The following is a 27,489-nucleotide window of genomic DNA, read 5'->3' as shown; positions in this document are numbered from 1 at the left end:
GGCAGTACTAAGTGCAGCCTGCCTGGATTTCTGTGTACAGTTCTGGTTCACTGTCAAGTACAGTGAATCAGGTAGTAGAAAGCCTAATGGAGCTCTAAGAGAGCTGGGCTTACTGCCCTGAGTAAGATTGCTCTGCCTTTAATCTGTCAATATGACAAAAATAAGAGGAGTTCTGGTTCTGTGAGGGGATGGTGGCACAACAGCAGCGTGTTTTGTTGGCAAACTGGGAAAAGATTTGTAACTTGGAGGGGCCTTAGGCTCTGTGACAGCGTAGCTGTGCAAATCATGTGGTTACAGCTTAAGTAGTCCTGTGACTGAGAATGTGAGTGTAGCTAGGTTTGTAAATGGGGACTATGCTCACTATATACATATTAACTACTATATATTATAAATACAGTATAATTATAATAAAGATATTATTACTAGCTATTCACTTTATATGTAGTGAGTGTAGTTACATGTATAGTTTTATAGTATATAATATCTATATAAATTACATGCATGTATACCTACTCCAAGTAAGATGTCCAACATGTCTGTTCAGTTCTTTTTAGTTGTAATTCACACTGATTTAAGCACCTAATCTTGAATTAGAGCACAAACTCCAACTGGTGTATAATTATTACTAGCAAGTAATTCTGATACTATTTTCAGTGTAAGTATGGAGCTGAATTTATGTAAGCTTCTTGGTATTTAAGGCAAAAAGGATGAAATTGTAGTAATCAACATTAAAGATCTAATCATCAGCTGAAAAGCTGTGTGGGTGAAAGCTGTGGATAGGCACTTTATGTGAAGACTACACTGCCCATTAGCAGCCATAAAGTTCTAAAACTTGCAGTATCTTACTGTAACTTGTGACAAATTTTGCTGATACTGCATGAGTCTGCTGTGAGCTGTTATATCAATACATAACAAAGTTGCCTTAGGTCAGCAGGACTGCTGACACTGTTGTACTGCTGCAGTGCATCCTTAGTGGTATTGAGCTACTGTTTCTGTGTTGACTGGGGGCTTGTGCTCACAGACACTTTACTCCAGCAACAGAGATGGATGATGCTGTTCTGTAATGGAAAATGACAATTTCTGCTCTCAGAGGTGGTGTAGTGTAATTCAAGCTTCAGGTAGTAAAGGAGTTTGTCCATGTGTGAGATTGATGTCCTGTGACAGAGGTCAGAATCAAATGAAGCTGGGAAGGATGGAGGAGTAGATTAAAAGTTTTCCTGTAGTGGTAAGTGGAAAGAATTTAAAAAATGAGAGGATCCATCATACTAACATCCTGGGTGAGAGAAATGGGAAGATTAAATCTACATTGCATAAGGGGGAAGAATGTGGAATTTCTGTAGGTGGAGTCAAACTGCAGAAGGCAAGCTTTTTCCCAGTGCTGGTTGTGTTGTGCTGTGGGCAGAGACAAAGCTGTCAAGTTTGCAAGTGAGGTGCCCAAAAAATTGGGAACTCTATGTCACTATCTGACTCCTGTTTTTGCAGGTGGAAGAGGTCAATGTTGTTGTTGTTTGCCTTAAAGGAACAGGAAAGGATTGTGCATTTAGTCCTGCAGAACTCTAGAACAAGGCAAGAAACAGAGCATGGGGCTAATACACACCAGGAAGTTAATGCTAGTGTAACCACTTCCGTCAGTGTAGAGAAAGGAGCAGACTCTGCATGCAAGGCACTTGTGAAATCAGAGGTCATACGGCAAAAACGTGCTTCTGACAGGCCAGTTTAGCCCAGGTGGCTTTGAAAAGGCTGCGTCAGGAAAGATATGGTATGGTACAGTCCTTAGTTAGCTGTGTGAGTTCACAGGTTCAGCTTCACTGCCATGTTAGCTGGTTTGACAGACTTTCGTAGCCTAAAGCTGGCCTTCCCACATGATAAGTGGGAAACCTCTTAATGCAGTCCTTCATCCCCATGAGAAACTTGCTCTGAAAGAGGTCATATGCTTTTTAGGTAATGTTTTGTTTTTTTCTGAAGTTACCTGTAAGTACAGAAGAATCTTTAATAACCCTGTGGAAGATGTGTTATTTTTCTTGTGCTGGTGTTAAGAGTTAACAAAATTTGTTGCTGTGCCTAGTGGGACCCTTCATGAGTAAGGACTGTATCATATGCCTTCTGTCAGCAGTGATGATAAATGGCCTGATGCACAGGCTGCAGCTTTGAGTAACAGCCTAGGCTGTCAGCTTCAATTACAGCTCATAAAATTGTTATGCTCTTACTGGAAGATGCTTGTACCTGATACAACTCCTTGGTTTCATAGCTTTTTATTTTTACTTAGGCTGAGCCTGATTGATGTATCAGTTTATAGTGTAAGAGGTACCATGTCTTTGGTGGGGTTACTAGAGCATAATATTTACAGGTGGAGGTGATGACAGCTTTAGAAGCATTATGGCTTAGGCTTTCTTTCTTATTTTTAAATGTCTCATTAGATGTGAATGGAGATTTGTGGAGGCACAAATTCTTCTCTCTTCAGGCTGTGCATTTGCAAAGAGAAGGGTGTTCTGTAAGCTGCTACTCTGTAAAACACAGACCTGCCAGGCTGTTCCAAGAGCATTAAAATGTGAGTGATGGCTCAGTTAAGCAATGGCTCAGTTAAGCAAAATTGCTTTAAGTTTCTCTAGTTCAACTTTTTTGTAGTCACCCCTTTCTAAAAGGATAGAATTTATACCAGCTAGTTCCTATTACATAATATTAGGATATAAATCAACTCTAATGAACACAGCAAATGCTAGGCCAATGAGCTCTATTGTGGGCAAAGTATTAGAAATGTCTCAGAGATAAACTAAATCTTGCATCCTCTAAAACGAGTAAGGTTAAGAAAGTATAACTGGAACAAAATAGCACAGTGCAGACAAGGATAGACCTTGATCTCAGGAAGGAGAAAGGCTTTTTGTCTCACTAAAGTGAATGAAAACTAATGTACTGCACAAGTATGAGTTAAGGACAAAGTGAAAGCATCTTCTTGACAAGTTGTGTTTTTTAGCAGGGGCTGTGGGTCCTGACAGCTTAATGATGCCCGAAGACTGGGCAGAAATCACGTTTGGAAAGACCAGCAACTATTCTCTTGCTGTTTAAACCAAGCTGGTATAGACACAAACAGGTATTTAAAGTAGATGTGTCTGTGTGCATGTCTGATATAAAGCCTTCAATGAAACTGTCCATTGTGTACTCCATTGTGAAAAGCACTTGCAGTCATTAATGGGGTTTGCTCTAAATACTGGGGGAGGAGAAGTCATCCTATACCATCCTACTCTGACATGTAATTCAGTTTGAGAACTGAAGTTGTAAGTTGAATGGGTTAAAACGTGTTTGAAGAGCATAAACCCTTGCAGACAGAACCTGAGGTGGGAGAGAGCGTGAGCTGGAGAAGCATTTCTTTATGCAGTACCTTTGATGCAATGCGAGGTGGGCTCCTGGAGTGCAGACTGCAGAGTGTGTGCTGTCTAAGGGCTCTGCCTTAGTTCTCAGCTGTGTGGGCTGGAGCTGAGTGAATCAAGGCTCTCTGTGCCATGGGCATCCTGAAAGCCTCAGCTCGCAGACAGCTGCTTGCAGCTCATTGCTGCCATGACCTTATGGACTGACTGGCACAAGCTAATTTATGGTGCTGTTCAGACTTGAAATGTGACCACATCAGCTACTACAGAAGGGTAGAAAGTGAGTCAGAGAGAATATTGATCAAAATGCAGGGATGCAGAGTGAACCATTCAATCATCTGAAGCATGAAGTATGCACAACACAAGGCCTGCTTTCTGTGTGCTGCTTTGTTCCAGCAGCAAGATTTGGAACAGAGGGACAGAGAAACAGGGACATTAAAGCAAGTGCTGTATCATTACATTATCTATGAGCTGGGGTCTTAAAATGTAGCACTTCTGTTTGAGGGCACAGTTTTATTTTGGTTTCTGTTCTAATTTTCTGGATTTTCTGAGGTGTTGAGAGCAGCAGAGCTTTCAGACAGCTGTGCACAGAGATGAGATGTGTTGGTAGTGTTGGTCATGGAGGCACAGCTGTGTCAGAGTTATTATTGGAAGATGTGCTACAATTTCTCTATCAGTTTCACTCTTGTGCTGGTTACCTTGATGATGAATAAGGCTCTTTAAGATGGCATATACTTTAAGAATAAACCCCAAGGCAATGCTACCATCAGGTATGAATCTGTCTTCATCCACATGTGGCGTTTCATGTACTGCCTTGTCTACCATTAATAATTTAATTCACCCATGGAGAGAGTCCTAATTAATTCTTCCGTTCTTTTTATTGTTGCAGTCTAGTAGAAAAATGGCTTTTACAGAGGCAGGAAATAGTCTGTGTTGTATCTTCTTCAGAAATGCTGGCTAACCCTGTCAATCTGCGCCTGGTCTGTTTGATCAGTCCTATCTGTAACTGTTCAAGACGTAAATCTTCATAATATGACTCAAGTGTTTTTATTTAATTAAACATTTTTCTTTACATTTCTGAGAAGTCTTTTGACTGCCCTCTAATAAATATTGTGCAGTTGTGTAGGCTCTTTCATCCAAAAATCTCAAGGTCATGTATAGTGATACTAGCTCTTTAACTGTAAAATAGGAATGAAAAGGAGAGCAAATCACTGTTACGGTGCGTGCTAAGATGAGTGCAATTTTCTGTGTAGTATGTGTTACTAATGCTGCTAATGTTAATTTGTAGATAACAAAGAAAAGCCCAGAAGCAGGACAGGTGGGTTGGCTTCTCATAAATGTTTTCCTTAAAGGATATCAAGCAGGGAAGAGTGGTTTACTGATCTAATTTGTTGCTGTCTGGATTCTCTGCAAAATAAACCAGAACATTTCCCCAATTAGTATACTAGATTGCCTGGCATGTTACAGCAGTAAAATGCTCAGTAGTCAGCATGGGCTGGTTTTGCCTCTGTTAAACCCTACCCAAACCCCTTTTCTTGTGTGCCAGAGCAACTGTCAGTTTTGTAAGGCATGCAGTCTGTTACTTTGTCACAGGAGAGACCTGATTCATTTCAGAGGAAGTGCTGTTTAAAATCAGTTGTTTAAATGCTTCAGGGGCAGCCTGGGGCTGGATAAATTGTTTAGCCATAATTGGAAAAATGGCCACTTTTGGGGACATATTCTGCAGAATGGACAAGACAGAGATTAGGCTGTGGGGCAAGTGGGTATTTGAAAACAAGCAAAAATCTACTATTGAATAGGCAGATGGTCTGTACTGTGAAACATTAGCTGGAAAATTAACACCTCATAGTGGTATTTAGCAAGGGTAGGTACAGTAAAGAGGCACACAAATACCTGAAGAAAGAGCTATATGGAATGGTCTGGAAAACACTGAATAATTTATTAACATTGGATATGGTTGATTGAAATACATGTGAGGAAGTTGCTGCTTTGAAAATAATGGCATGAGAATATAACCCAGAAAAGCAAATGTTCATGTGAAAATAAGAGAATCACTTCCATTTTTAAGGTTTTTTTTTCTAGTATGTCAAAAATAAATGAACTGAACCATGGGTTAATAAAGCTCCTTTTACAACTTCAGCATAAAATGTACTGTGTTCTTGGTAAAAAACATTTCCTGTGGGTTTAAGGTATTGAGAGTATCACATTTTCTAGAACTATTTTGAGAATTCTATAACTTGCTTTGGAAAAGAGAATTGCATTTATGTTGTTTTGAAGAGCAGGTCAGACATACACTGCTGTGAAGTATCTGAGGTTAGATTTTGGTATTAAAATGGTAATAAAAGCCAAAAAGTCCCGGTTCTTGCATTGTGATTTTTGGAGCATTTGCTATTGTGGAGTGACCATTTTTGGCTTGGTTAGGGCACTGACTGTTTTTCTTGTTTCCTCTAACAGAACGGCATCAAAAAATGTCATTTCCTAATACTGATTTCCATTAAGCAGTTGTACTAATTTATGTGAGGATGTTTTGACTGTGTTTGAAGGTCTGCACTATCAAGAACAAAAGCAAGACATCATGGGATGCTCATTGTCTAGATGCTGTCTACAGTGTAAAAAAGTACCCTTCCAGGTACATGTATGGATCCTGCACTGTGTTTCTGTGTCACCCTGCAAGCTTCTAGTAACTTTTCAGCCGTATTCTTTGTGTTTGTTTCCCACTTTTAAGGAGCTGAAAGGAGGAATGACAGACCTGATAGAGCCAGAGTGTTGTTTCCTTTCTAGTGAAGATGACAGGCAATTTTTTCAAGTGAAGCTAAATGGACTTAGCTCCTGCCTGTTTCAGCTCCATTGTTAAACTCCATCAAAAGCTGGTCTATAAAATGTCTCCTTAAAACGCAAAGGAAACCAGGATTGCAGATATGCTGGGAGCAACTCACCCCTGTAGTGCCCGAGGTTGTTTGCTCAGCAGCACATGTGCGGGTCAAAGGTCTGAGGAAAATTCATGTTTACCCTGGAAGTGCTCAAAAGTGGCAACCAGCTGCTGCTGATGGCAGGAACATTATTGTTGTGTGTAGGTGAATTTTCTATGTCCTTCTTTTCTCATAGCTCTTTCCACATTACCCTTTGCAAGGGAATGATAAAAGGTTGGTTATCCTTGCGCTTTGTCATAGTGCTGACAAAGCTGCATAGTGGTTAAATCTGGTGGCTCTTAGACCGGAGTGACGTGTAGCTGAGTCTCTGAAGAGAGAGAGATCAGAGCTGTAGTTAATTATCCATCTTTGTTTAGTGTGAAACAAACCTTAGGTCAAAAGTCACATTGTTTTCTTTGCCAAAGATGCTAAAATCAATCTGGCATATTTTTTTTCTTGTTTTATAGCCAACCCATGGAGCTGCTGCTACAAGTTCAGCACAGTCTCTGTAAACTTTTCATTCATTCAACTCACCTTTCTGCTATATCAGTGATAATTATGTAGGGTGGCTCCAGAACATTGCTGAAGAGCTAGGTTTCTTCTGTGCTCCCAGTCAAGCTGTATTCCTGCATGTAGTGGAAGAATACTTTAGTTGTTAGATTAAATCCAGCCATAGTAATAGCTGCAATGCTGTTCGCACAGCTTTCAGCCTACAGAAACACAGGGTGTTAAAAGTACTTGGAAACAAATAATTCCATGTTCTGCTCAAGTGAGAATGTTGGGAGTGGTGAAAGATGGAAAAAAATTATGTGTGAAGCACGTGTGCATGTGGAGGGGGAGCAGTGTATAGTGGGAGAGAATGCAGTGGGTTTCTTGGCATAGTCTCAAGTAGAAGTTATTTTGCAACCAGAAAAATGTTGTTAGGTTTTGCAAACTGGTTGAAATTCTCAGCTTGTATATTCCTACTCCATAGAAAAATACAATTGCTGCTTCTTCCACAAGTGTGTGTATGGAGACTTTTTTGTGAATATATGCTTTATTTCTGTTTATCTGTTTCATCACTGTTTCAGTAGCTGCATGAAACATAAAGGCTCCTGAAGTGTCCCAGCTGCATGGGCATTTGTATGACTTGGTTCTATGAAAATGCCTTATTGGAGGGGTGTTTTTCCAAGTGATTTGAATGTTTTCAGTTAATTTGAAGGAGTGAGGGGCTATGTGTTAGTAAGTATACACAGTAACACGTCTGCTTTTGCCATTAAGTTCATGGCTCAAGGAAAAATTCGCTCAGACTGTGAATCCTGGTGTTTAAGCAGGACTATATGGTTTGTTGTGGTTCACCCATGGCTGGCAGCTAAGTACCATGCAGCTGCTTGCTCACCCCCACCCTGCCTGAGTGGGATGGGGAGAGACTGGAAAAAGGGAAAACCCATTTTTCCAAAAAGGGTTGACATCTGAATAGTTTTTAATAACTGGGGGAGGTGTGTGTGTGGGATAAATAAAATGTAATATTCACAACAATAATAATAATTGTAATGAAAAGGACATACTGTGCATGACGTGCTGTGGTATTGAATATCCCTTTGGCTAGTTCAGGTTGGGTGTCCTGTGCCTGCTCCCTCCCAGCTTCTTGTGCCTCTCCTCACTGGCAGAACATGGGAAGTGGAAAACTCCTTGACTTTTGATAAGTGCTACTTAGCAACAACTAAAACATCAGTGTGTTGTCAATGTTTTTCTCAGACTAAACCCAGAACAGCACTGCATCAGCTACCAAGAAATAAAATAACTATCCCAGCCAAAACCAGGACATGGTTTTAAGACTAAAAGGATAATCTGAACGGTGCGAGTGACTTTTGGCTGTTGAGGTGTGTGTTTGCTGGCTGTTCGTATACTTGTTCTCTCAAACATTCATTAGGGATTAGGTATCAAGAAGGTCCATGCCTTTTCTATACATGGAGTTCTTCACCCTGCTCCCACAGGGTACCTCTCTCTGGTGCCATGGGCTTATGTTGGCAGCTGGGAGGGCACAGTTTATCTTGGAGTGCCAGTGTTGGTGTGGGTGAGCTTCCCACTGGGGCTCTGATTGGTACAGTCTCAGCTGAATGTGATGAACTTCTCTTGTTCAGATGGTGAGTCCGCTGAAGTCGCAGTTTACCATTTCTGTGGTTGTGCACTTAGTGCAGGAGGTTTCTTCTTGTCTTGTTTTTCCCCCTACAGTTCAGAGGGAGAAGGTGTTAAGTCTGGAAAAAACAAGAGTCTCACAAATTTGATATATGAGTGAAGAAACTACAGCTTGGGCTAGTTTGGGGAGCAGTCACTCTTTGAATACTGCAGGGCTGTGGAATTAGTTGCTGTAGCATGTTGTATTGCCCATTGATTGTACTGTGAAATGCCTGTCCCCCTTACTGTACTTTTTTCATGCCTTTTAATGGTTTAATTATGGTCATAAATGAAACTGATGTTCTTCATTCAGTGAAGGAAAGAGATGAATGATGTTTCAACACAAATATGTTTTGTGCTGAATTAAAACTGCTGCAGGTTTTTTTAAAATGGCTTTTGGCATGTTGATGAACAGTATATGCCTGTTGTTACCTTTGTAACAAGTAATGCCTTCAAATACTGACTGAGAGCACTGCGCTTCCAGATTGCTGCATTTTTTTTTTTGGGGCAGTGGGAGAGAGGGAAGTCTGAGCAACTGTTCCCATATTTTGATTCCTTCTGTTTGTTCTTTAAAGCATGTACCTAGTAGGGATGTGATACTCCTTTCATTTTTCATGAAACATCAGATGGAGGCAGCATGTGTAGTGGGGTACAAAGACAAGCCCTGCAGATGTAAAGAACTTTAAATTTGAATTCAGAGGTTTTCTATGGCATGAATGGGCAGCAGCCCAGGTGCAGGAGACTGATTCCTGTTCCCGATTTCTGTCATGCACTTGCTTACTTGAGCCTTAGAGTGAGCATGTCCACAGAACACCAGTCACAGCACTAACTCACAGCATCAGGGATGGGCAATTCACTCTTTCTGTGCTGCCAGAGAGCTGGGACTGTTGGGTCACCCCTGCTTTGTTGCAGCCACCATGCCTCACTTGTCCTGCTGCTGCTGGGATCTGTGCTTTAACCTTCAGTGGAGAGTACATGGGTTGTGCCTAAATGACTGGTGGGACTCACATGGTTTCAGTGAGACCAATGCAGACAAGGTTCTGTGGCAGGGACTGGGCTGGAAGTGCAAGGGCCTCAGCTCCCAAGTTTGTTTCTTGAAATGGTGCATTTGTCACTTCTCCAGTTAACCCTCATGTTAAATCCTAAAAGGATTTCATGCAGTAACAGGCACTGCTGTGGTAGAAAATGTGAGTGAAAACCCTTTTAACGTTATATCTTCATGCCCAGGTCTTTCTGTTACATCCAAAGCAAGCAGTGTATAGCTTGGAAGGCAGAAATTAAAACTGTATGTGTTATACAGGTTTCACTTGCTATTTGGCAGTGTGAAAAATGTGTGACGTGTCTCCTGGTTAAAGCCAGAGAGTGGTGCCTGATATGGAAAACTTCATTCTGAAATGTGAGTTTGGAGCAGACTGTACCATTTCTTGTAGGAAAAATGCTTTCCACCAATGAAAATGAGATCTGCAAAACCTATTTCAAATCCGTACAGGCTGGGCTCCAGACTGTGATGGGAAAGGGTTTATTTTTACATGTGACTTTGAGGAAGTCAATACGTGGCTTTTCTAGAGCAACAGGTGTCTGTCATTCCAGTTTCACTTTGTAGTAGCTTGCCCTAGTCCTTGTGCTGCTTTTGGCTTTTTTTTCCCAGCCTCTCTCATAATCCACTTCCCAAAAAGGCTGAATGAATAAGATAAAATCTGTCCTGCAAATGCCAAGCCTCTAGGCAACAGAAATTAACGGTGTACTTGGCCGTGGCTTTGCACTGGTAGTTGGAAAATACGACTGCGGAGTAGCAGATTAGGAGGATCATCAGTCATTCAAAATAACAGGCTGGTAGTGATGGGCATCTCTGTAGAAAGCATCACAAACAAGTTCCCTGCTGACACAGTTACTGGCTGGATTTGGTTGGGAGAGGGTTGTTTCGGAGAAACCGAGTCCCACAGTCCAGCTCCAGTTCCCGACAGCAGCTCAAGTGCATGGAGGGACAGTCTCTCTGTGCTCATTAGTCCATGGTGCTCCTGTCCTGTGACTTGTTTCTGTTGCAAGAAGCCAGATCTGGGCTCAAAGTAGAGGTGGTGCCACCAGTATTCAAACACAGTGACTATCCCATTGACCAGCTTAGTTATGGTTAAGTATTGTGGGGGCAGAGATGCTCCCATCCTCCCTGCTCGTCAAGTTTAAAACCTGTTGAGACCAAACCAGTCCAGAGGACTGAAATTACAGCTCCCAGGAGGGCTCTAGATGTCCATGCTGAGATCAGGGCTCTCTGCCTGCTTGCTGTAAACATTTGATAGTCAACTAGTGACTGTGCCTGGTGATTAAGTATAAAAACTTACTCTAAATCTGAGTCAGTGGTAGTTACTCCAATTTCTAATTTTGTTCAATCCAGTGAAACTCTTTGCAAGCCAGTACTGGGAGTGTGAGAGGAAAAGGATGCAGCAGTTTATCTGTCTAGTCAGAAAGATGTTTCATAGCAGTTAGCTTCATCACTTTCCAGATTTTCACACTCCCTGGTGCGTATAGAGTCTTTCTGAAAACACAGTGAAGTGCCAAGTCTGCAGTGGCAGCACTGTTATCTGAGAACAGCAGCTTTAAACTGGACACTTGTGCTCAATGAAGGTTGCAAAATCGGGAATTACTTACACCACTGACTGTTTTGTTCTGCCTGTACATGGAAATGGCTAATGGTTTGTTACCCAGGAAACACCTCCAGTGATTTCTGCTCCAGTCTGTTAAAGCTCAGAGCTGGCACTATTGGTGTGTTGCTGTTAAAGGATGGCAAAGTGCCTTGTTTGGGGAAAAGGTACCATGGAAAAGGAAAGAATTTAAGGAATGAAGGAAGCTTTGGGAGATAGCGTGAGCTCAGTGCAGACTGAGGTATTTTTTGCATTTGTTTAAATCAGAATGTAATTTATTCAGTGGAAGCCTGTTACTTTGATGAACAGGATTTGCTTTCAAAAAATGCTGAAGGTACTCTCCCTCCTCTGACTTGGTTTCTTTTGATTAAGTGTTTATTCCAAAATAGAACTGTAATGAACTGCTGCTGCTGTTTTCTTCTCTGAAGTATGTTGTGAAAATCCTGTGTTGCTGTAGACAGTTCCAGGATGGAAGCAAGAAAAAGAATTTCATTGCAGAGTGGGGGAATACTTCCAGGAGCTTGGAGGCTTTCTGGGTTTCTTTTGATATGGTTTTCCCATCTTAACTGCAGCATTCCTTTTGGAAGCAACCAGGGTAGTTTCATGAGCAGTGTTGGAGGGAATTCAGATAGCTGTGAGCTCCCTGTTGTTTCCATTAGCTGAGAAGGAGCCACAGACACCTACTGAATTTCTTAAGAATTACCATGGAAAGCAGGGAGGGTTTTCAAACCTGCATCCCACTCCTCAATATCCTGCAAAAAATGGGAAGCCATTTCTGTTGTATTTTGCTTTGGATTTTAATAACTCTTTAGGGCTACTTTTGATTATATTAACTTAGAGCCTTCTTGATGTTCACCCACCTGATCTTACTGAATACTGGTCAACAGCAGTCGACAAACTGAGGCCTGATTCCTGCCTGACTGGGCAGTGAGTTCCCACCTCCTTCCACTTGTTGGAAGTGTGTGGGTTTATAAAGGGTGTTTTCTGCATGCCGTTATCCACAGGGCTGGTCCAGCTTTAGATGAAGTCAGTAAGATGTCTTAATGCCTTTTCTGAGGCTTGAGTGGTGCTCATCATAACTGATGGAATTTCTGTTGCCTCAGCTGTTTTGATCAGGGGTGATGTAATACTGCAGTGGTGTAGCTGGGATCACCTGCATCTGTGCAATGCAGGCACCATCCACCTGAGCCAAAATTACTTCTCACTGTGGTCATTTAGTTAAATTGTCAATATATGGCAATCCTGGAGCTCCAATCCTATAGGATTATATCAGGTTTGGTCATGAATTTGGGGTGGTAAAGGAGTAAATCTGTCCCTGGAAGCCAACAGATGCTCATAATTGGCAGTGGGACATCAGTTATTATCATGTATCTCCAAGAAGTAGTTAAGAGCAAGCAATAATTTATCTAACTCTTAACCAATAGAGCAACAGGACTGATGCATTTGTTTGAAATTGGCATTCTAGTTTGAAATTGGAAGGCGCATGTTTCAGTAATGGGATGTAACTGGAGCCAAAGAGCACTGGGGTTTTGTGCCCAGGGTATGAGAGAATTCTGATGTATTTTTCCAACATTATGACTTGATAGGCACTTGTTCTAATCTACAGAAATGTAGCATAATGCACTATTAACAGAAGTTAATGTAACACCTGTGCAGTCTGATTGGCTCAGGGAAAACCTCGTCGACTTATAGTACATACTTAAGCAAGATGAATGGGGAAATCAGGATTCAAGTAGCACAAAGCATCTGATTTGTACATGAAGAACAGTAATATTTTTTTGTCTGACATTTAGCTCATGTTAAACATTCGATACTAAATCATCATAAATCATGAATATCTAAGGCTCCATCAGGAACTGATGTTCAGGCATGTTTGTTCTGTATGCTGTATGGCTGAGCTCCTGTTTTCTGCACAGTAACAAGGCAAACCTGCCATGGATAGAAGGTCAGTAAAATGTCCATATGTTGGAGTCTCTGGGGTTTAATCCCTGACTCTGCAGTCTTGACACTGGGGCATTATTTTGGTATCTAAATATGGGTTCTGGACCCTGACTTGGGCATTCAGACCTTCACTGATAGTAGTGACTGTAGTCCTTGCACACCTTCAGGAAGAAGGCCCAGGGAATAAAATGAGTCATGCTGTGATCATGGGTGGAGGGAAATGAAGAATTTGCTTTTGTTAGTTGTTGTTTGCAGAGGAAGTTCTTGGGTTTTATGTCAGTGTTTCATCTGCTGATACAAGGAGATAACAATAGCCAGGAGAGCACCTCCTTAACACCCTCCCCCCCCCTGCCCCCCTTCCTTTTGCAGAAAGAGGTTTTGCTTGCCCCTGTGAAAGCTGAAGTGGAACATGCACAAAAACCTGACCTGCTTTTGGCATAATGAGCTCCAACTTGATTGAAATTCTTCTATTAAAATGCAGCCAAGTAAGTAGCCGTACAGTAATGACTGGAATGTGTCCCCAGTATGGGAGGACTCTGTTGAGCACGTCGCACAGCTCAGTGTACAGGCTGATTCATTTGGACTGCTGCAGTCATGCTGAAATTCACCCTGGTGCACAGTCTGTGTCATACTTCCTTGGCTAGGTGCACACTTTCATTTTAAATGGAGTAATTTGACTTCTCTAATAGAATTGTGATTTTTCAGACGTACCTCTTGAACAGTGGGCAGTGAGACCAGCAGCTCTGTTGGTCACAAGTCACAATGTGCTTGCCACGCATGGCATGTTTCACTTAATATATTCAGCCAGAGACTAGATGCACAGGCTTAAGTCCCTAATAACGTTGATGATCCTCATAAACACTTATAATCCTCATCATCTTTAACTTGCCTTGCAGAACCTGAAAGCAAAAGTTTAATCTTCTCTGCTGTGGTCTTTAGGGCAGACAAGTAGTGAAAAAGCACAGAGAAGTTACACCACTTTTTAATGGGTCTTTCCACTACTGCTTGAAAATACATTTCAGCATTTACCATAGTGTCTGCCTGAACTGATCCTTTGCAAGTGCCTGCTCATGGTGTGTGCTAGTGTGTGTGTACTGTGAACTGTGTTGTGAGTAAGGACTTGCAGTGATGCACCTGACAGGACTCAAGGCTTTTGTGCTTGAGCCTTGAAGACAAGTGCCAGGATTCCTGACACAAGTTCTTTGAAGTTTGGAGGTTTTAAACCAGTCTGCTTTGAAATACTTCATTTACAGTGGAAAATAGCTTATGCGAGATATGGTCAGGGGGCATGAGCACTGGGAAGGACGTAAAGGTACCTGTTTCCTTTGAGGTCCTGTTGGATTGACACTTTCTTTTCTTTAAAGAAGCATTTTTCATTTATTGGGCTCATCAGATGCCTGTTTGAGATGCCATAGAGTGTCTGGGGCATCTTATGGCAGGTGGCCATCTTTCCACTCTGCCTTCTGTTGGCTGCACTGCTTCTTCCCTGATGCTTCTGTAGGTGTCCCCTCTGGCTGAATTGCCATCAAGGTCATGGTATATTATAGAAGGTCATATTTCAGTTGGTCTGGCACCACTGCTGTCAGTAGTATGCAGATGGGTGGATTAAACCAGATGAAATATTTCAGTTCCGTAACCCTTAGTTGTGTTCACAGTGTTGAATCAGAGGTTTCTGATCCAGTTTCTGTAAGTGAAATTCAAGAAATGATTTTTGCCACCAAAGTTTGAATGAAAAGGTAGAAATAATAAAAATCTTTATAAGGTGGGAAATCAGTGCCTCTACTTTCTTAAATTTATGTTTATTAATGTAAAAAAAAAAAACAAAACATATATATATATACACATACAAATCTCATCTGTCTTTCCCTGGGGCATAACAGAACTGAGAAGAAAATGTATCTATTCCCACATCAGGACTAGCTCAGAAACAGATGCTTTGCGGAATAGTCACTGTAGGAGATTACAGTTAGATGCACTGTTGCCGAAATCAGAAATGGAGTTATTAAATGGCCTTTCTGAAAGTGTGGTTGTTTGGGTTACGAACTCCTGTGATGACTTCTTCGTTTCTGAAGAAACCTTTGAAAATGATGCCAGGCGTATGTAGGGGGAAAAGAAGGAAACATCTTAAACCAGAACCCACCCACATGGTGTGTCCTGATTTTATGTGTGTACCAGGCAAAAGTCAGTGTTTTACCTGAAGGTTTCACCATGCAGGGGTTTACCTTCACAAGGGCAAGTTATGGATTGTGGAAGTATTTGTTTCTATGAAGGTGGTGAACATGGGTGATGTAACTTTCCATTTATAAAAAAATGTGTTTTCTCATAATGCATCAGTTGAATTTTGTGTCTCATTATTCCGTGACACTGAATAACAACGTAATTGTTTTCTTAATAACAAATTATGTATTGATCATAACTGATTCAGTCTTAACTGTTAGATACGAACAAAAGTGAGTCTTGTTTTAATAAGAAAAGCAGTCTGACAGACAGCACTGTGCTATAAACCATGCAGAAAAGCTTTTTTCTCAAGCAGAACTCTATAGCTGAAGCTTAAAGAGGGTCAGAGTTCAGTTTTGAGCCTTGTGGATCCAACTATAGTCTCAGATTGTCCCTCCTTGACAGGATAATGTCAGGCGTCCCTTCTGTCAGATGTTTTGTACCAAGGACAGGAAGCACGTGGAGTCTGGTCCATCCATCCATCATGCCTGCTCTGTTGCACCTATCCACATGCTGTTCTCATCCTTGTTTTTTCAGCTGAGCATGATGTTTCTTGTTTCTTCATGAACTATTGCATGCTGGTTGTTATTCATTTCAGTTATCTGCTTGAGGGGCAGCTGTGTTTTGTGTGTGTCACTTCAAAAAAACATAGGCAACGTAGGATGTTTTTGGCTGAAACCCCTTATTTTTCAAGTAAATATGTCTACTGGTGTCTTTGTGATAATGCTCGTGGGGGATGATGCTCATGGGGATGCAGGAGAACAATTTGCTTTATTCAGTTTTTAAAAGAAGAACCTTCCCATTTGATTACCAGAAACAGTGTCTAGGGAGGGCTTGTTAGAGTGGCCTTTTATAGGAGAAATAAGTCCTTTATGGGAACAGCTTGTTCTTGGTGAGATATTTGTTGAAATACATTTTCAGCCTCAGAATGGAGTATCTGGCCAAAGGAGTGAAGAGGGGGAGTGCATGTGTGTGCAGAGCCAGTTCAGTGAACACTTGCTTGGGCCAGGAGGGATCTTGCTTTGCATGACGATACTAAAGTGCCAGTAAATTCAGCCAAACAGTGGCACAGGACTGGTGTAAAATTAGGAGAGAGGCTGAAAGCAGTTACATTGACTGTTGGGGGGCTGTGGTCATTTAAGTAACAGTACTTTTCTCACCCTTAGCAGCAGGTACTATAAAAGGCAGAAGACCCCACTGGATAACCTGATAGGAGGATGGTTTTCACACAACTGCTTTTACACAGTTGTTATCAACTGCTCCCAGTGAACATTGTCACAGTAACAGCAGCAGCAACAACACATCCACTGCTTTGCAGGTCCAGTAATCACACAACTGTTACTGCTTTACAGGCCTCTTTATTTTTGTTTCAGGAGCTGTGCTGTGATGTAGCTTTTGTCCCACCCACACGTTTGTATGTCAAACCTCTGGCAAGCTGGTGAAAGGAATATTCTCTCTAGCAGATCCATTGAAGTTATTTCTCTTTCCCTGCAGATTACTGGTTGGAGCTCCTCGGGAAAAGGCTTTTCCAGCCCAACAAGCCAACAGAACTGGAGGGTTGTACAGCTGTGACATCACATCTCCAAATGCACGTTGCACTCGTGTCATATTTGATGAGGAGAGTAAGTTCTTCAGCACTTTCAGATTGAAACAGTTGTTTTAATTCCTCTTACCTGATGTGATCCTTTCCAAAGGCATCAGTTGTTTTGATAACATTTTTTTTTTTGGATGAGAATAAATTGTAGCCTAATTGCTAGGATAGTAGCATGAGATGCTTAATTCTGGGTAGGTTTGGATGTTCTTACTCTTTCATAGATTGATGTGGCATGAAGTGATATGCTAGAAGTGTTTAACAAAACTGGGTGTTGTCTGTGATAAACTGTACGGACACTGCCACCTGCAGGCTGTCCATGTGCTCTATGAAAGGCCTGTCATGACAGGGACTGTTAAAAGAAACAAAAAGGGAAATAAAGTATGCAACTGTTAATATCTGACGCTGTGTTATGGAATTCTGCAGCTGATCCGAAGATGGAGAGTAAAGAAGACCAGTGGATGGGTGTAACTGTCCAAAGTCAGGGGCCGGGAGGAAATGTGGTGGTAAGTCCAAAGATCTAACTTAAAAAAACATTCTTAGTCTTCAGTGAGTGTTGTGAATAGGCTGTGTTCCTGTACAGCTTTCTGAAAGGCAACTTCCCCGTGTTTGCTGCTGTGATTTCTTCTAAGGAAGGACTTGTGTGTCTCCCTAGCACAGTAAGACACTTGAAGTTGTAAAGGCTTTAAGTTATTTTTCTGAGTGTGAGTTAGCCTTTTTTTATAACCTTTGTAACAGCGTAGGGTGGGCAATGCATTTTCAGGGTGTCCACTTATGCTTTGATTTTTGTGATATGTACATATGTGTTTTAAATGCCACTGGCTAAGGAAATAGGGAGAAATAGTGTGATGAGATTGTAAAAGTAGCAGGGTGTCATCTGCCTGTCACCCTCTGTTTAACTTTCACCAGAGACTTTGAGTTGCTCCTGTGAACTAGTAGGTCCACTGCACTGCAGTAAGACCACTCACTGGTCTTTATTTTATACATTACAGAGAGATTTTATACAGTACAGAGAGAAAAAGCTTTCAGGAGTTACCAGAGAATGTTACTTTCTTAGCTCATTCTCAGTTAAATAAACCTCTCCTGGTGCTGTAGGATACTGGCTACATCATGACATGGTGTGCAGTGAGGCTTTGCAGTCTAATTATGTTCTTGCAGGTTAATATCTGCAAGATATTTGCTTCCCAAACTGGAGGCAAAGAACTTCAGGGTGTGAATCTGGAGTCCTTTAATGATAGAGGCAGAAATAACTTGCCTCAGTCTGCTTCAGAACCCAAAGAGAGAGGAGAGCAGACAGAGTCCCCTGCTCATTGAATAATTAATCATCAACTAATGCTGTCTTTGTAAGTGATAAGTGGGAAACGAGGTGTGGGCAGCCTGGAGATCACTGTGCAGCAGGGAAGTACTGCAGTGCTCTGCGAATGGAGCACCTGGACACTTGCTTAATATTTAAGCCTTAATAGGAAATGGAAAAAAGGTGCATCAGTTGAGAAGCTTGGTTTGCTTCTGCTTTTTACACACCTACTGTATCTGGTTCTGCAAAGAACACTGCTGGCAAAGGAGTTAGATTGTTCCATCTCTTCTTACAATGGTTTGGTGTTTATACCACTTAATCCAAGGCTATTCATCCTCTGTGGTAAATATTTGATTAGTATTATGTTCCCAGGTGAGTAGTCTAAAAGGTGAAGGAACAACTTGTACTCAATGCTGCTGCTCTGTCCCAGTGACAGTTATTCTGTAAGTGGAACAGCCAACATAGGAAATGGGAACAACTTCCTTCCCTTTATTGGAAGAGCTTTCAGCCTCTGCTTTAGGGCACTTTCCTGGCAGGGGTGTGTTCTAGGTAGTCTCAGGTAGATGGTAGTTGAGCCAGCTTCTCATGTTCTGCACAAGCGTGTATGTCATTTAACAATGCCAGCTGTGGGGAACAGACACTTCTTCCCTTATGAGAGACAGTGATTCCCTCCTCACTTCTTGAAGGAGAGGTATTAGGTATCAGGGAAGGCCTTAGGGCTAAACCTCTGAGGTCCCACAGGGAAGAGGGATTTAACCATGTGGCCATACTTATTCATGAAGCTGGTTGCACTGGCTTGTATCCATAGATGCCCAACTTTTCCCATACATTGCCCATAGGGAACAGTGAGCTCTCTGCATTGCAACATGGATGTGTCTATAAGATGACTTGCAGCACTGCTAGCATGAAGTATTGCTAAAGAAGCCCAGCCTTCTTTTAATGACTTGCATACAAACATACAGAAAGCATCACTTGTTATTTCTTCTGTCTTGCAGACATGTGCACATCGCTATGAGAAGAGACAGTATGTAAATACAGTGCAGGAAACTCGGGATATCATTGGAAGGTGCTACGTGCTGAGCCAGGATCTCACTATTAAGGATGATATGGATAATGGAGTATGGAGTTTTTGTGATGGTCGTTTAAGAGGCCATGAGAAGTTTGGTTCCTGTCAGCAAGGTGTTGCTGCTACTTTTACTAGAGACTATCATTATATTGTGTTTGGTGCCCCAGGCACTTACAATTGGAAAGGTATGAGCTGGCTTCCTTCCTGCCTATCCTTCCCATTTCCTTGCTCACAAGGGTTGCATCCTCAGTTTTCTTTTTTTTTTTTTTGAGGGGGGAAGGGATAACAGGAATCTAATTATTTTATCCCATTTTCACAAAATGAATGCTTCTGTATCACAAGGATTTACTGATATTCCTTTCAATGTATTTATCCTACAATATTCTCCATTTTGTTGTGATGTAGAAAATGGGACTTCCCAAAGTAGATACTGGAGGATTGCAGGAACATAACTGAATAGAGCCATACTACATGTATTCATATAGAAATCCTTGGATAATCTCTCTGATTAAGAGCCAAGTACTCTATATCATCTAGGAGATAATCCAGAACAGAAGGGGGAAAATAACCATGGTTTTTCTGTTAGTTTATATTGAGAAGCATCGAAATGGCCAGCTCTGTCTGAAAGCGATTTTTTCCGTCACACTTCATTAGACCAACAGCTGTAAATATTTCCCTCTTTAGAACATCTGATCCTTGAACCATTACATTTTTCCCTCATACACCTGCACCTGCTCTGTGAACCGTGCAAAATCTTTGAGTTAAGCTCTGGCACAAGGTGTACTTTAGTGAAAACTTAATCTTCCCCCTATCTGTCAACAAAACCTGACCAAGCTGAAACAGCATATTGAGTTCACACACTGCTTGGCTTCAATTGCAGAGCAGAGCTATGATGGTCTGTCAGTCATAGGAGTACTCTTATGTATCATGGAAAACATGTTTGTGCTTGCCAAAATGTTAAATATGCCCCTGATAAAAAGGGAGCACATATTCTATCAGCCAGTAGCTCTTTTCCCCATAAATAATGTTTTCTGAATACATCACCAGTGGTCATGGCTGAACAGTCATTTTTAACTATTTCTTTCTTTAATTCCTGTGTGTTTGCCTCCCTTTTAAGAGAGACTTTATGAGGTTAAGAACTGTGGGATGCGGGTGGTTCCTGACCATGTCGGTGCCATGTGTTTGCTGAGAATTTCCTTAGTGTCCCATGTTTTCCAGATCATTGCATGGCCTCTCTGGAGGGCAGCCTGAGTGGCACACAGATAGACCACAGAAATTCATTGCCTTTTGCAAACGCTGTCACCCAGTGCATTTTGTCCCATTTAAACAGCTGTCACTATCTCATTCATTGTAATTAATGTTATTTGGGAACCATTTATCTGTTCTTTTTCTCCTTTACCATTCATTTGCTTTTATTTTGTCATTTCATCTCCCCAGGGGTGGTTCGTGCAGAGCAAAAGAATCAGACATTTTATGATCTGGGTATCTTTGATGATGGGCCTTACGAAGTTGGTGATGAGAGCCGCCAAGATAAGAATCTAGTTCCTGTTCCAGCTAACAGTTACTTAGGTAGGATAAGTCCATATGGTGAATCTCTTCAGGCATAAGTGTTCATTTGTGATCCTAGCCTGGTGTGATGATAAGAAATGGGAGCAGAAAATGCTTCATCTGTGGACTCTGTAACATGTTAACTGTTTTGGCTAATTCACATCTCCCTCTACGCTCATGGGCCAGTTGTAAGTGTAAGATGATGTTCTGCTGAGGTACCTAGAAGAGCTGCTAATATAATGGGAGGTTTAAGAGCTGTGGTGAGGACCTACAGAGTCTCAGGGAGTGATTATAACCGCTCTGATGGTTAAGTACAGTGTATGGATCTGTAGTCCTGAGTCACAAGGTCTTTGCCATGTGGTATCAGAGGTTTATAAAAATACGAGTTTCTGGGTGTATGTGTCAAGACAGCAGCTTCTCCCTCCTGGTGAGTGCGATGTTCTTATTCTTTAAGTTTTTAAATCTCCAGTGGCCTGCTTACAAGTCTTTATAACAACACCGTAATATGAGTAGTGTTTGTATTTAAAGTGTGTGTGTGTTGCAGGACATGAGTCTCTTGCACTTTGTGCATGCATGAAAGCAGCAACGTGCCCTTAGGCCAGTGGACGTTACTGTACACCAGTGAGGTCCTTTGGTGCAAAGAAAAGGCTGCGCTGCATTTTTGGAAAGGTCTCGAGCATGAAGGACCCTTCTGTTCTGGTGCAGGTTTCTGTGGTCTTCTGACCCACTGCTTTTGGCATTTGCAGCAAGAACAGTTTTGGTAAATGGAATTTCTGTGTGTGTGAGTGGGGGGAAACCAAACAGGTGGGAAGGACATTGCTCATCCAAACAGCAAGTCAGAAGAGCTATCTCAGAGCTATGTATCTCTTAGAAGACACAGAACTTCCATTAAGTATCAGCAGTAATTACTGGGTGTAAAAAATTAAACTCCTAAGAGCTTATGTTAGAAAGACAAGCTGCCAGCCTCTGCTGCTGAAACGGCAATTGGTACCGTGAGGAGAGCTGCGGAGGTGTCTTTGCTGTGAACAGAGCAATACGGACTTCTTGTAGTTTCCTAACAAATGCATTTATCTCCTACATGTAAATGCTGCCTTTGATGTGTCACAGTCAAAACTACTTCCAGGCAAGCCTGCTGTGCGCTGGCATTGCTATTCCTTCTGTTTAGACAGTAAATAAACACAGTTATAGCTGCTTTGCTTAACTGCTGTTTTTTTTTCTCTTCAATCTTTCACTCGTGTGTACAGGTCTTCTGTTTTTGACAGCTGTATCTGATACTCATCCAGATCAGTTTGTATACAAAACACTGCCTCCCAGCACACAGGTGGACAGCTCGATGGATGTAATGATGAATAGCTACTTAGGTTTGTGATACCTCAGGTGGCAGCATCTGGTCAGGCATAATCTCCAGACCTGTGACATGATCCTTTCCCCTCCACCCTCTCCTCATCTCAAATCCATTGCAAGTAAAGCATGTAAACATTGGGATTCAGATGAAGAGGAGCTTGCAAAATAACGTGGCTTCAGAGAAACACTGATTTGTCATGCATTTCTCCAAACCTCTCATCCCTCCCCCAGATGGGACTCCCTGAATTCTTGTGAAAATGCCTCATTGTGAACTGCTGTGTAATTGAGAATTTTCATGGTAGTGGTGAAGTGTTTCAGAAGAGAGATTTCTGTCTGCTGGCTGGTATCTTCCTTCCTTGCCATGTGCATCACTTTGGCTCTTATTGGATATGTTGGTATATGCAGTGTGTTCTTTTAACTCTTTTATCAGTTTTGATACCTTTAAAAATGTATTGACTTCTATAAAGAAGATGTAGAACTAAATCATTTGAATGTGTCCTTTAGGGCTGCTTACATGAAAATTGCCCATTTCACCATTACTATGTAAGCTGATTCTCAAATACTGTGTACATTCTTCATGCAAGATACTGTGCTTGTGTGGTACATTGTGCACGTTTGGAACAGAACAATACTGACTTGTACTTAGCAAGGTTTAGAGTAATTTTGCCAGAGGTGAACTGTTTGTGCTATATTCAAGTGGTAAGGCTGGTGTTCAAGTTCTAAGCTGGTGTGGTTAAAAATGATCTTGTATTTGGTGCCTGTGAAAAGTAAACCTGAGTGAGCAATGCAAGCATATGTTTTGTGGAGGAAATACTTGGATGTTATGTGTGGAGGAGTGTAGACTTGTAAAAATGGATCCACCAGTCCAAATAGAAATGGAGAATGCCCAGTACATTGTACTCTGTTTTAGGCAGAACTTCCATGATTCAATATACCACTTTAATATAGTAGGAGAGTTTATTTTCCCTGTCAGCAGTACAAGCTGTCAGTTTGTTTGTTTATTCATATTTTATTTCTTTCTCTGTTAAAGGTTTCTCTTTGGACTCTGGTAAAGGAATTGTCTCCCAGGATGAGATGACTTTTGTGTCTGGTGCCCCAAGAGCCAACCACAGTGGAGCAGTTGTCCTATTGAAAAAAGAGAAAAACCAGAGAGCGCTGTCACTTGAGCACATGTTTGAAGGAGAAGGGCTGGCCTCTTCTTTTGGCTATGATGTTGCTGTTGTGGATCTCAACAATGATGGGTATGGCCTTGGTAACTCCTATAATGAAGGATGGCAATCTGGTTTATTTCTGCTGTGATTTTCCACATTAGAAATACAAGGAATGCCAAATCCCATCTTCCATGTTTTGCTGGAGGAAATGGTGGGCACCTCAGGGAACCAGTCAGGATACAGTTTATGTTTCTAATTACAGAAAAGAGTTTTATTTAAACAATTAGTCAAAACATAGAAGGGAAAAACAAATCCCATACCTGATGAAGGCCCTGGAAGATCCTTGTATGTCACAGAGGGAACATGAGCAGTTTGTAATATTGGAGCTGTTGTTGCTCAACCAGCTCAATGTACTTTTCAGCCCTTGTTTAGCAGCTCTTTGGCCAGCTGACCTTGAGACCATGGTCCCATCAGTTGCTCAGTCATTTTTCACAGTCCTTCTGAAAGCATCCCTTTTTTTTTTCCCTTTAATTCTAAGGTGGCAGGACATTGTTATTGGAGCCCCGCAGTATTTTGATAGAAGCGGAGACATCGGTGGTGCTGCCTACATCTACATTAACCAGCAGGGCAAATGGGACAGAGTAAAGCCCATTCGCTTAAATGGAACCACCGATTCCATGTTTGGTCTTGCAGTTGAAAATATTGGGGATGTTAATCAGGATGGATATCCAGGTGAGTGAAACACAACTGCTGTACGAGTGTATGGCACTTTCTTGCTAAAGCCAGACTTGGAACACCCCGTATGTACCTTCAGCGAGATTGCAGGCTGCAGAAAGAGCAAGAATGATTTTTAGATGTCACCACTTCTTTTCAACAGATATTGCAGTAGGGGCTCCCTATGATGGTTTTGGCAAAGTATACATTTATCATGGATCCAGGAATGGAATAAACACAAAACCAGCACAGGTAATGAAATAGCTGTTACTATGCAGAATTAGTCTTGCACAAAATGAATGTCAGGACTATCCATCTTCTGTCTTTCCACTGCTTTTAGTGGGCTGGGGGACATGCAGAAAAGTCACAGGGCACTTGCATTACTGACCAGAAAGTTTAGGAATGCTTGATTTCAGTACACATTTTTTCTTCCTGGGCAGTCCTTTGGCAGCAGTAACATATAGAGAAAGAAAAAGGCATATAGATGGGTAAGGCTGGGGTTTTTGAAAGAAATTTTTGGATTTTAAAGTAATTGGTGTGTTCATTTCCTCTTGCATTCCTGCTCCTTCACTTTCCTTTTTAAGAGATGTTTATGCCTTTTTCTTATTTACTTGAGGACTGCTGTGTTCAGTTTGCAAGGTGAGAATGGAACTTGATTACACTTCCTAGAATTCTGTGAGAATATTTTCTAGATAATTTTTTCAGTTTCAAGTGCCTTACTGCAGAACTGCTATAAATAAAGATAAGGTGTAGGTTCCGTTTCTATGTGAACCAGTAATTTCTGGTACTTGCTGCTACTACACAGTAAGTTCTTGGAAGAAAAGCAAACCTTGGCACTTCAGTTTATTTACCTGAACACAGAGATCCCATTTCCTTGTATCTCTCTATTTCTTTTTTTTTATTCTCCTGGCCATGAGTCAATGATGTTCACTTGTTGCTTATTTCACTTTTAGAGCTTTTAAATGTCTGAATTCCCTCAATCTGTTTGATCTTTAGATTCTTGATGGTGAAAAAACAAGCACCAATTTTTTTGGTTACTCTATTGCTGGAAACATGGACCTGGACAAAAACTCCTACCCCGATATTGCTGTTGGTTCCCTTTCAGATTCTGTTTCTGTGTTCAGGTATTATATACAGAACTGGTATTATATACAGAATAATACAGAACTGGTGTTGTATACAGAACCAAGGTTTTAGGTTTAGTTATTTTGAAGACCTGACTGCTGAGAAGTAACACAAAGCTGTTTGGCCTGCAGTGCATTTTTCCTTCTAGAAGTTGGAAATTCTGGAGGAAAAAAGATCTATAAATTGGTTTGTTTTTTCAGCCCTTTCTTCCTATTGAGAAGCTTTACAATCAATACAGGGTAAGAGGGTGAACGTGGACAGTTATTGTGGAGTGCTGATGTGTGTAGTATATCTGTTGCCCAGTGATAACTTACTTGGATGTTGATGTCCTTTGATGGAATTAAGGGTGATAAATAATTCTTTCGCCTTAAGAAGTTAACAGATATGTTTGCTAGAGCTTTTGTTTGCTGCTGTTACAGATCTAATCTTGCTTTATTGAAGATAGAACAAAACCAAACCAAACCCCTCTTTCGTAGCTGAGGATCCAAAAGCAGTGAGGCATATGGCCTTCCTGATGGTGCACTGGGTCCCTGAAACAGCTTTGAGACAGCCCTGTAGACAGGATACTTTTGGATTTTGGTGGCATATGCCTTAATTAGGGATGAGGTAATGGTCTTTTGCAGACCTCTGCCTTTTTTTCCAGTTTAATGTACTGTGAATCACTAGTAATGAGCAGGAGGAGTGTCTCCTAATAAGAGCTGTGATGGCCACGTCAGCTTCAGGTCTTTGGTGGTTGCTGTCAGGTCCTGAAGGAGGAGGAACAGAAACCCCAAAACAACTCTACCTTTCAGACAGGCCACCTGTCCTACAATTTTTTTTGACCATCCCATCTCTGAAGTGTATAGTGTCTGTGTACCTAATTGGAATGTTCTTAAATACACTGAAACAGCAGCCAACAAAAGGCACTCATGTTGCTTGTGGAAGAGAACAGAGTAGGTAGAAGGGAGGTCGCTTAGATTATTAAGTGTTCTGCTTACTTAAAAGGAGCTTTAATCATTTGATGATAAGGGCAGTACGAAAACTTTTACAGAGATGAGAATGAAAACCTTTGTGGTGGCCAACGGTGGTGGCCTGCTTAAAAGAAATTTGCTAAAAGAGGAGGCGGCGGCTTACTGGCCATTTTAAACAGCGCTTAGATGCTTTGATGGGATCAGTTCATTCGTTTGCTCATGAGAACTGTCTTTTCTTGTCCCTTCCAAAAAGGAAGAGAAAGGAAAAGTTGTCAGGCTGAATTATGGTTACAGCCTACATGCAGAGGAGTCAGGAAATGAAAACATCTTTTCCCACAGCCACCCAGGCTCCACATTAAAGCTGTTGTGAACATTAATCTCAATGAACTTCAAGTACCTACAGTAGTTCACACGGGCTGAATTACCATTGGGGTGGGAACCATCACTGTGAATTTTCTGGTTTTTATACATGTGTAAAATGACAACCACAGCGACACGTTAATGTGCCCTGCTTCCCCGGTAGGCATTTAACTGTGATTGTGTTGGGTTTTGTGACTCATTTTGCTTAAACTTCGAGTCATTTTGTTTCTAACCATTATCAAAGCCAAACTCCGTTTGCTGGGGGGTGCCTGTTGCAAATCTGTGCAGGCATAGAGGGTGTCTGGGATTCACATGAATTACTGTATTGATCTTAACAGAAACTTTTCCTTCTTGTTTTACCCCCTCTTTTGATTCCCCATTTTTCCCCCAAATAAAGATCTCGGCCTGTGATAAGCATTAAAAAAAGCATAACGGTACAGCCTGACCGAATTGATCTGAAGAAAAAGAACCCGGAGGACCCCAGTGAAATATGGTAAATTAAGAAAACAACAAACAAGTGTATCAGAAGCCTTGGTGTCTTTTGGGTTTTCCATTGTGATGATGGTAAAGTGGAGGGCTGTGACAGTCATGCAGGTTAAGCACATATACCTACGTGAGATCGTATTGACCTCCTGAATTTGCTATGACCACTTTGCTTAAAGACAAGGTGTGGAATTGTTCTGTCCATAATATCCATTTCTGAAAACGAGTGTTACTTTGCCACACCAGATTTTTAACACTTACCAGTATCTTACCTTGAGCAGCTCTCTCGGTAGAGATACAAGAGCAAATGCCAGAAAATATTCCTTCTAATTGCTTATTAGCCATTTTTTCTTGCTTTGCAGTTCTGTTTAGTAAGCAGCAAATTACTGTTGTAGCATGAAAACTAGAGTCATAAAACAGATAATATCAGTCAATGGACTGTTAAAACTCTTCAGCCTGTTGGACCGTGCCCTGTTAATTTCTTGGCTCTTTTTACAGGATGGATGTGAAAGCCTGCTTTCAGTATACTGCAAACCCTAGTGATTTAAATCCACGAATAAGTAAGTTTTGCAGATAAATGTTTCTGATATGTTTGTCTGTCACATGCTTTGTGTTTTGTTGTTGTTTTTTTATTATTATTT

At 41.4% G+C, this 27,489-nt stretch overlaps 1 protein-coding gene across 2 annotated transcripts in view; it reads left to right on the top strand.

The window, feature by feature from the left end:
- ITGA6 (integrin subunit alpha 6) overlaps positions 1 to 27,489 on the top strand; it is a 44,803-nt gene that overhangs the window by 3,167 nt on the left and 14,147 nt on the right. For both annotated transcript variants that reach the window (XM_034065121.1, XM_034065120.1), the window contains exons 2-11: positions 16,717 to 16,844; positions 17,240 to 17,319; positions 19,103 to 19,358; positions 20,611 to 20,742; positions 23,096 to 23,306; positions 23,755 to 23,948; positions 24,094 to 24,182; positions 24,927 to 25,054; positions 26,763 to 26,858; positions 27,347 to 27,408. In XM_034065121.1, the coding sequence (XP_033921012.1) occupies positions 16,717 to 16,844; positions 17,240 to 17,319; positions 19,103 to 19,358; positions 20,611 to 20,742; positions 23,096 to 23,306; positions 23,755 to 23,948; positions 24,094 to 24,182; positions 24,927 to 25,054; positions 26,763 to 26,858; positions 27,347 to 27,408 (1,376 nt within the window). The remainder of the gene's footprint in view (positions 1 to 16,716; positions 16,845 to 17,239; positions 17,320 to 19,102; positions 19,359 to 20,610; positions 20,743 to 23,095; positions 23,307 to 23,754; positions 23,949 to 24,093; positions 24,183 to 24,926; positions 25,055 to 26,762; positions 26,859 to 27,346; positions 27,409 to 27,489) is intronic.

The sequence above is a fragment of the Melopsittacus undulatus genome, chromosome 8, assembly GCF_012275295.1.
Source record: "Melopsittacus undulatus isolate bMelUnd1 chromosome 8, bMelUnd1.mat.Z, whole genome shotgun sequence".
NCBI classification, from domain to species: Eukaryota; Metazoa; Chordata; class Aves; order Psittaciformes; family Psittaculidae; genus Melopsittacus; species Melopsittacus undulatus.
This window is presented reverse-complemented; position numbering and strand designations above follow the sequence as displayed.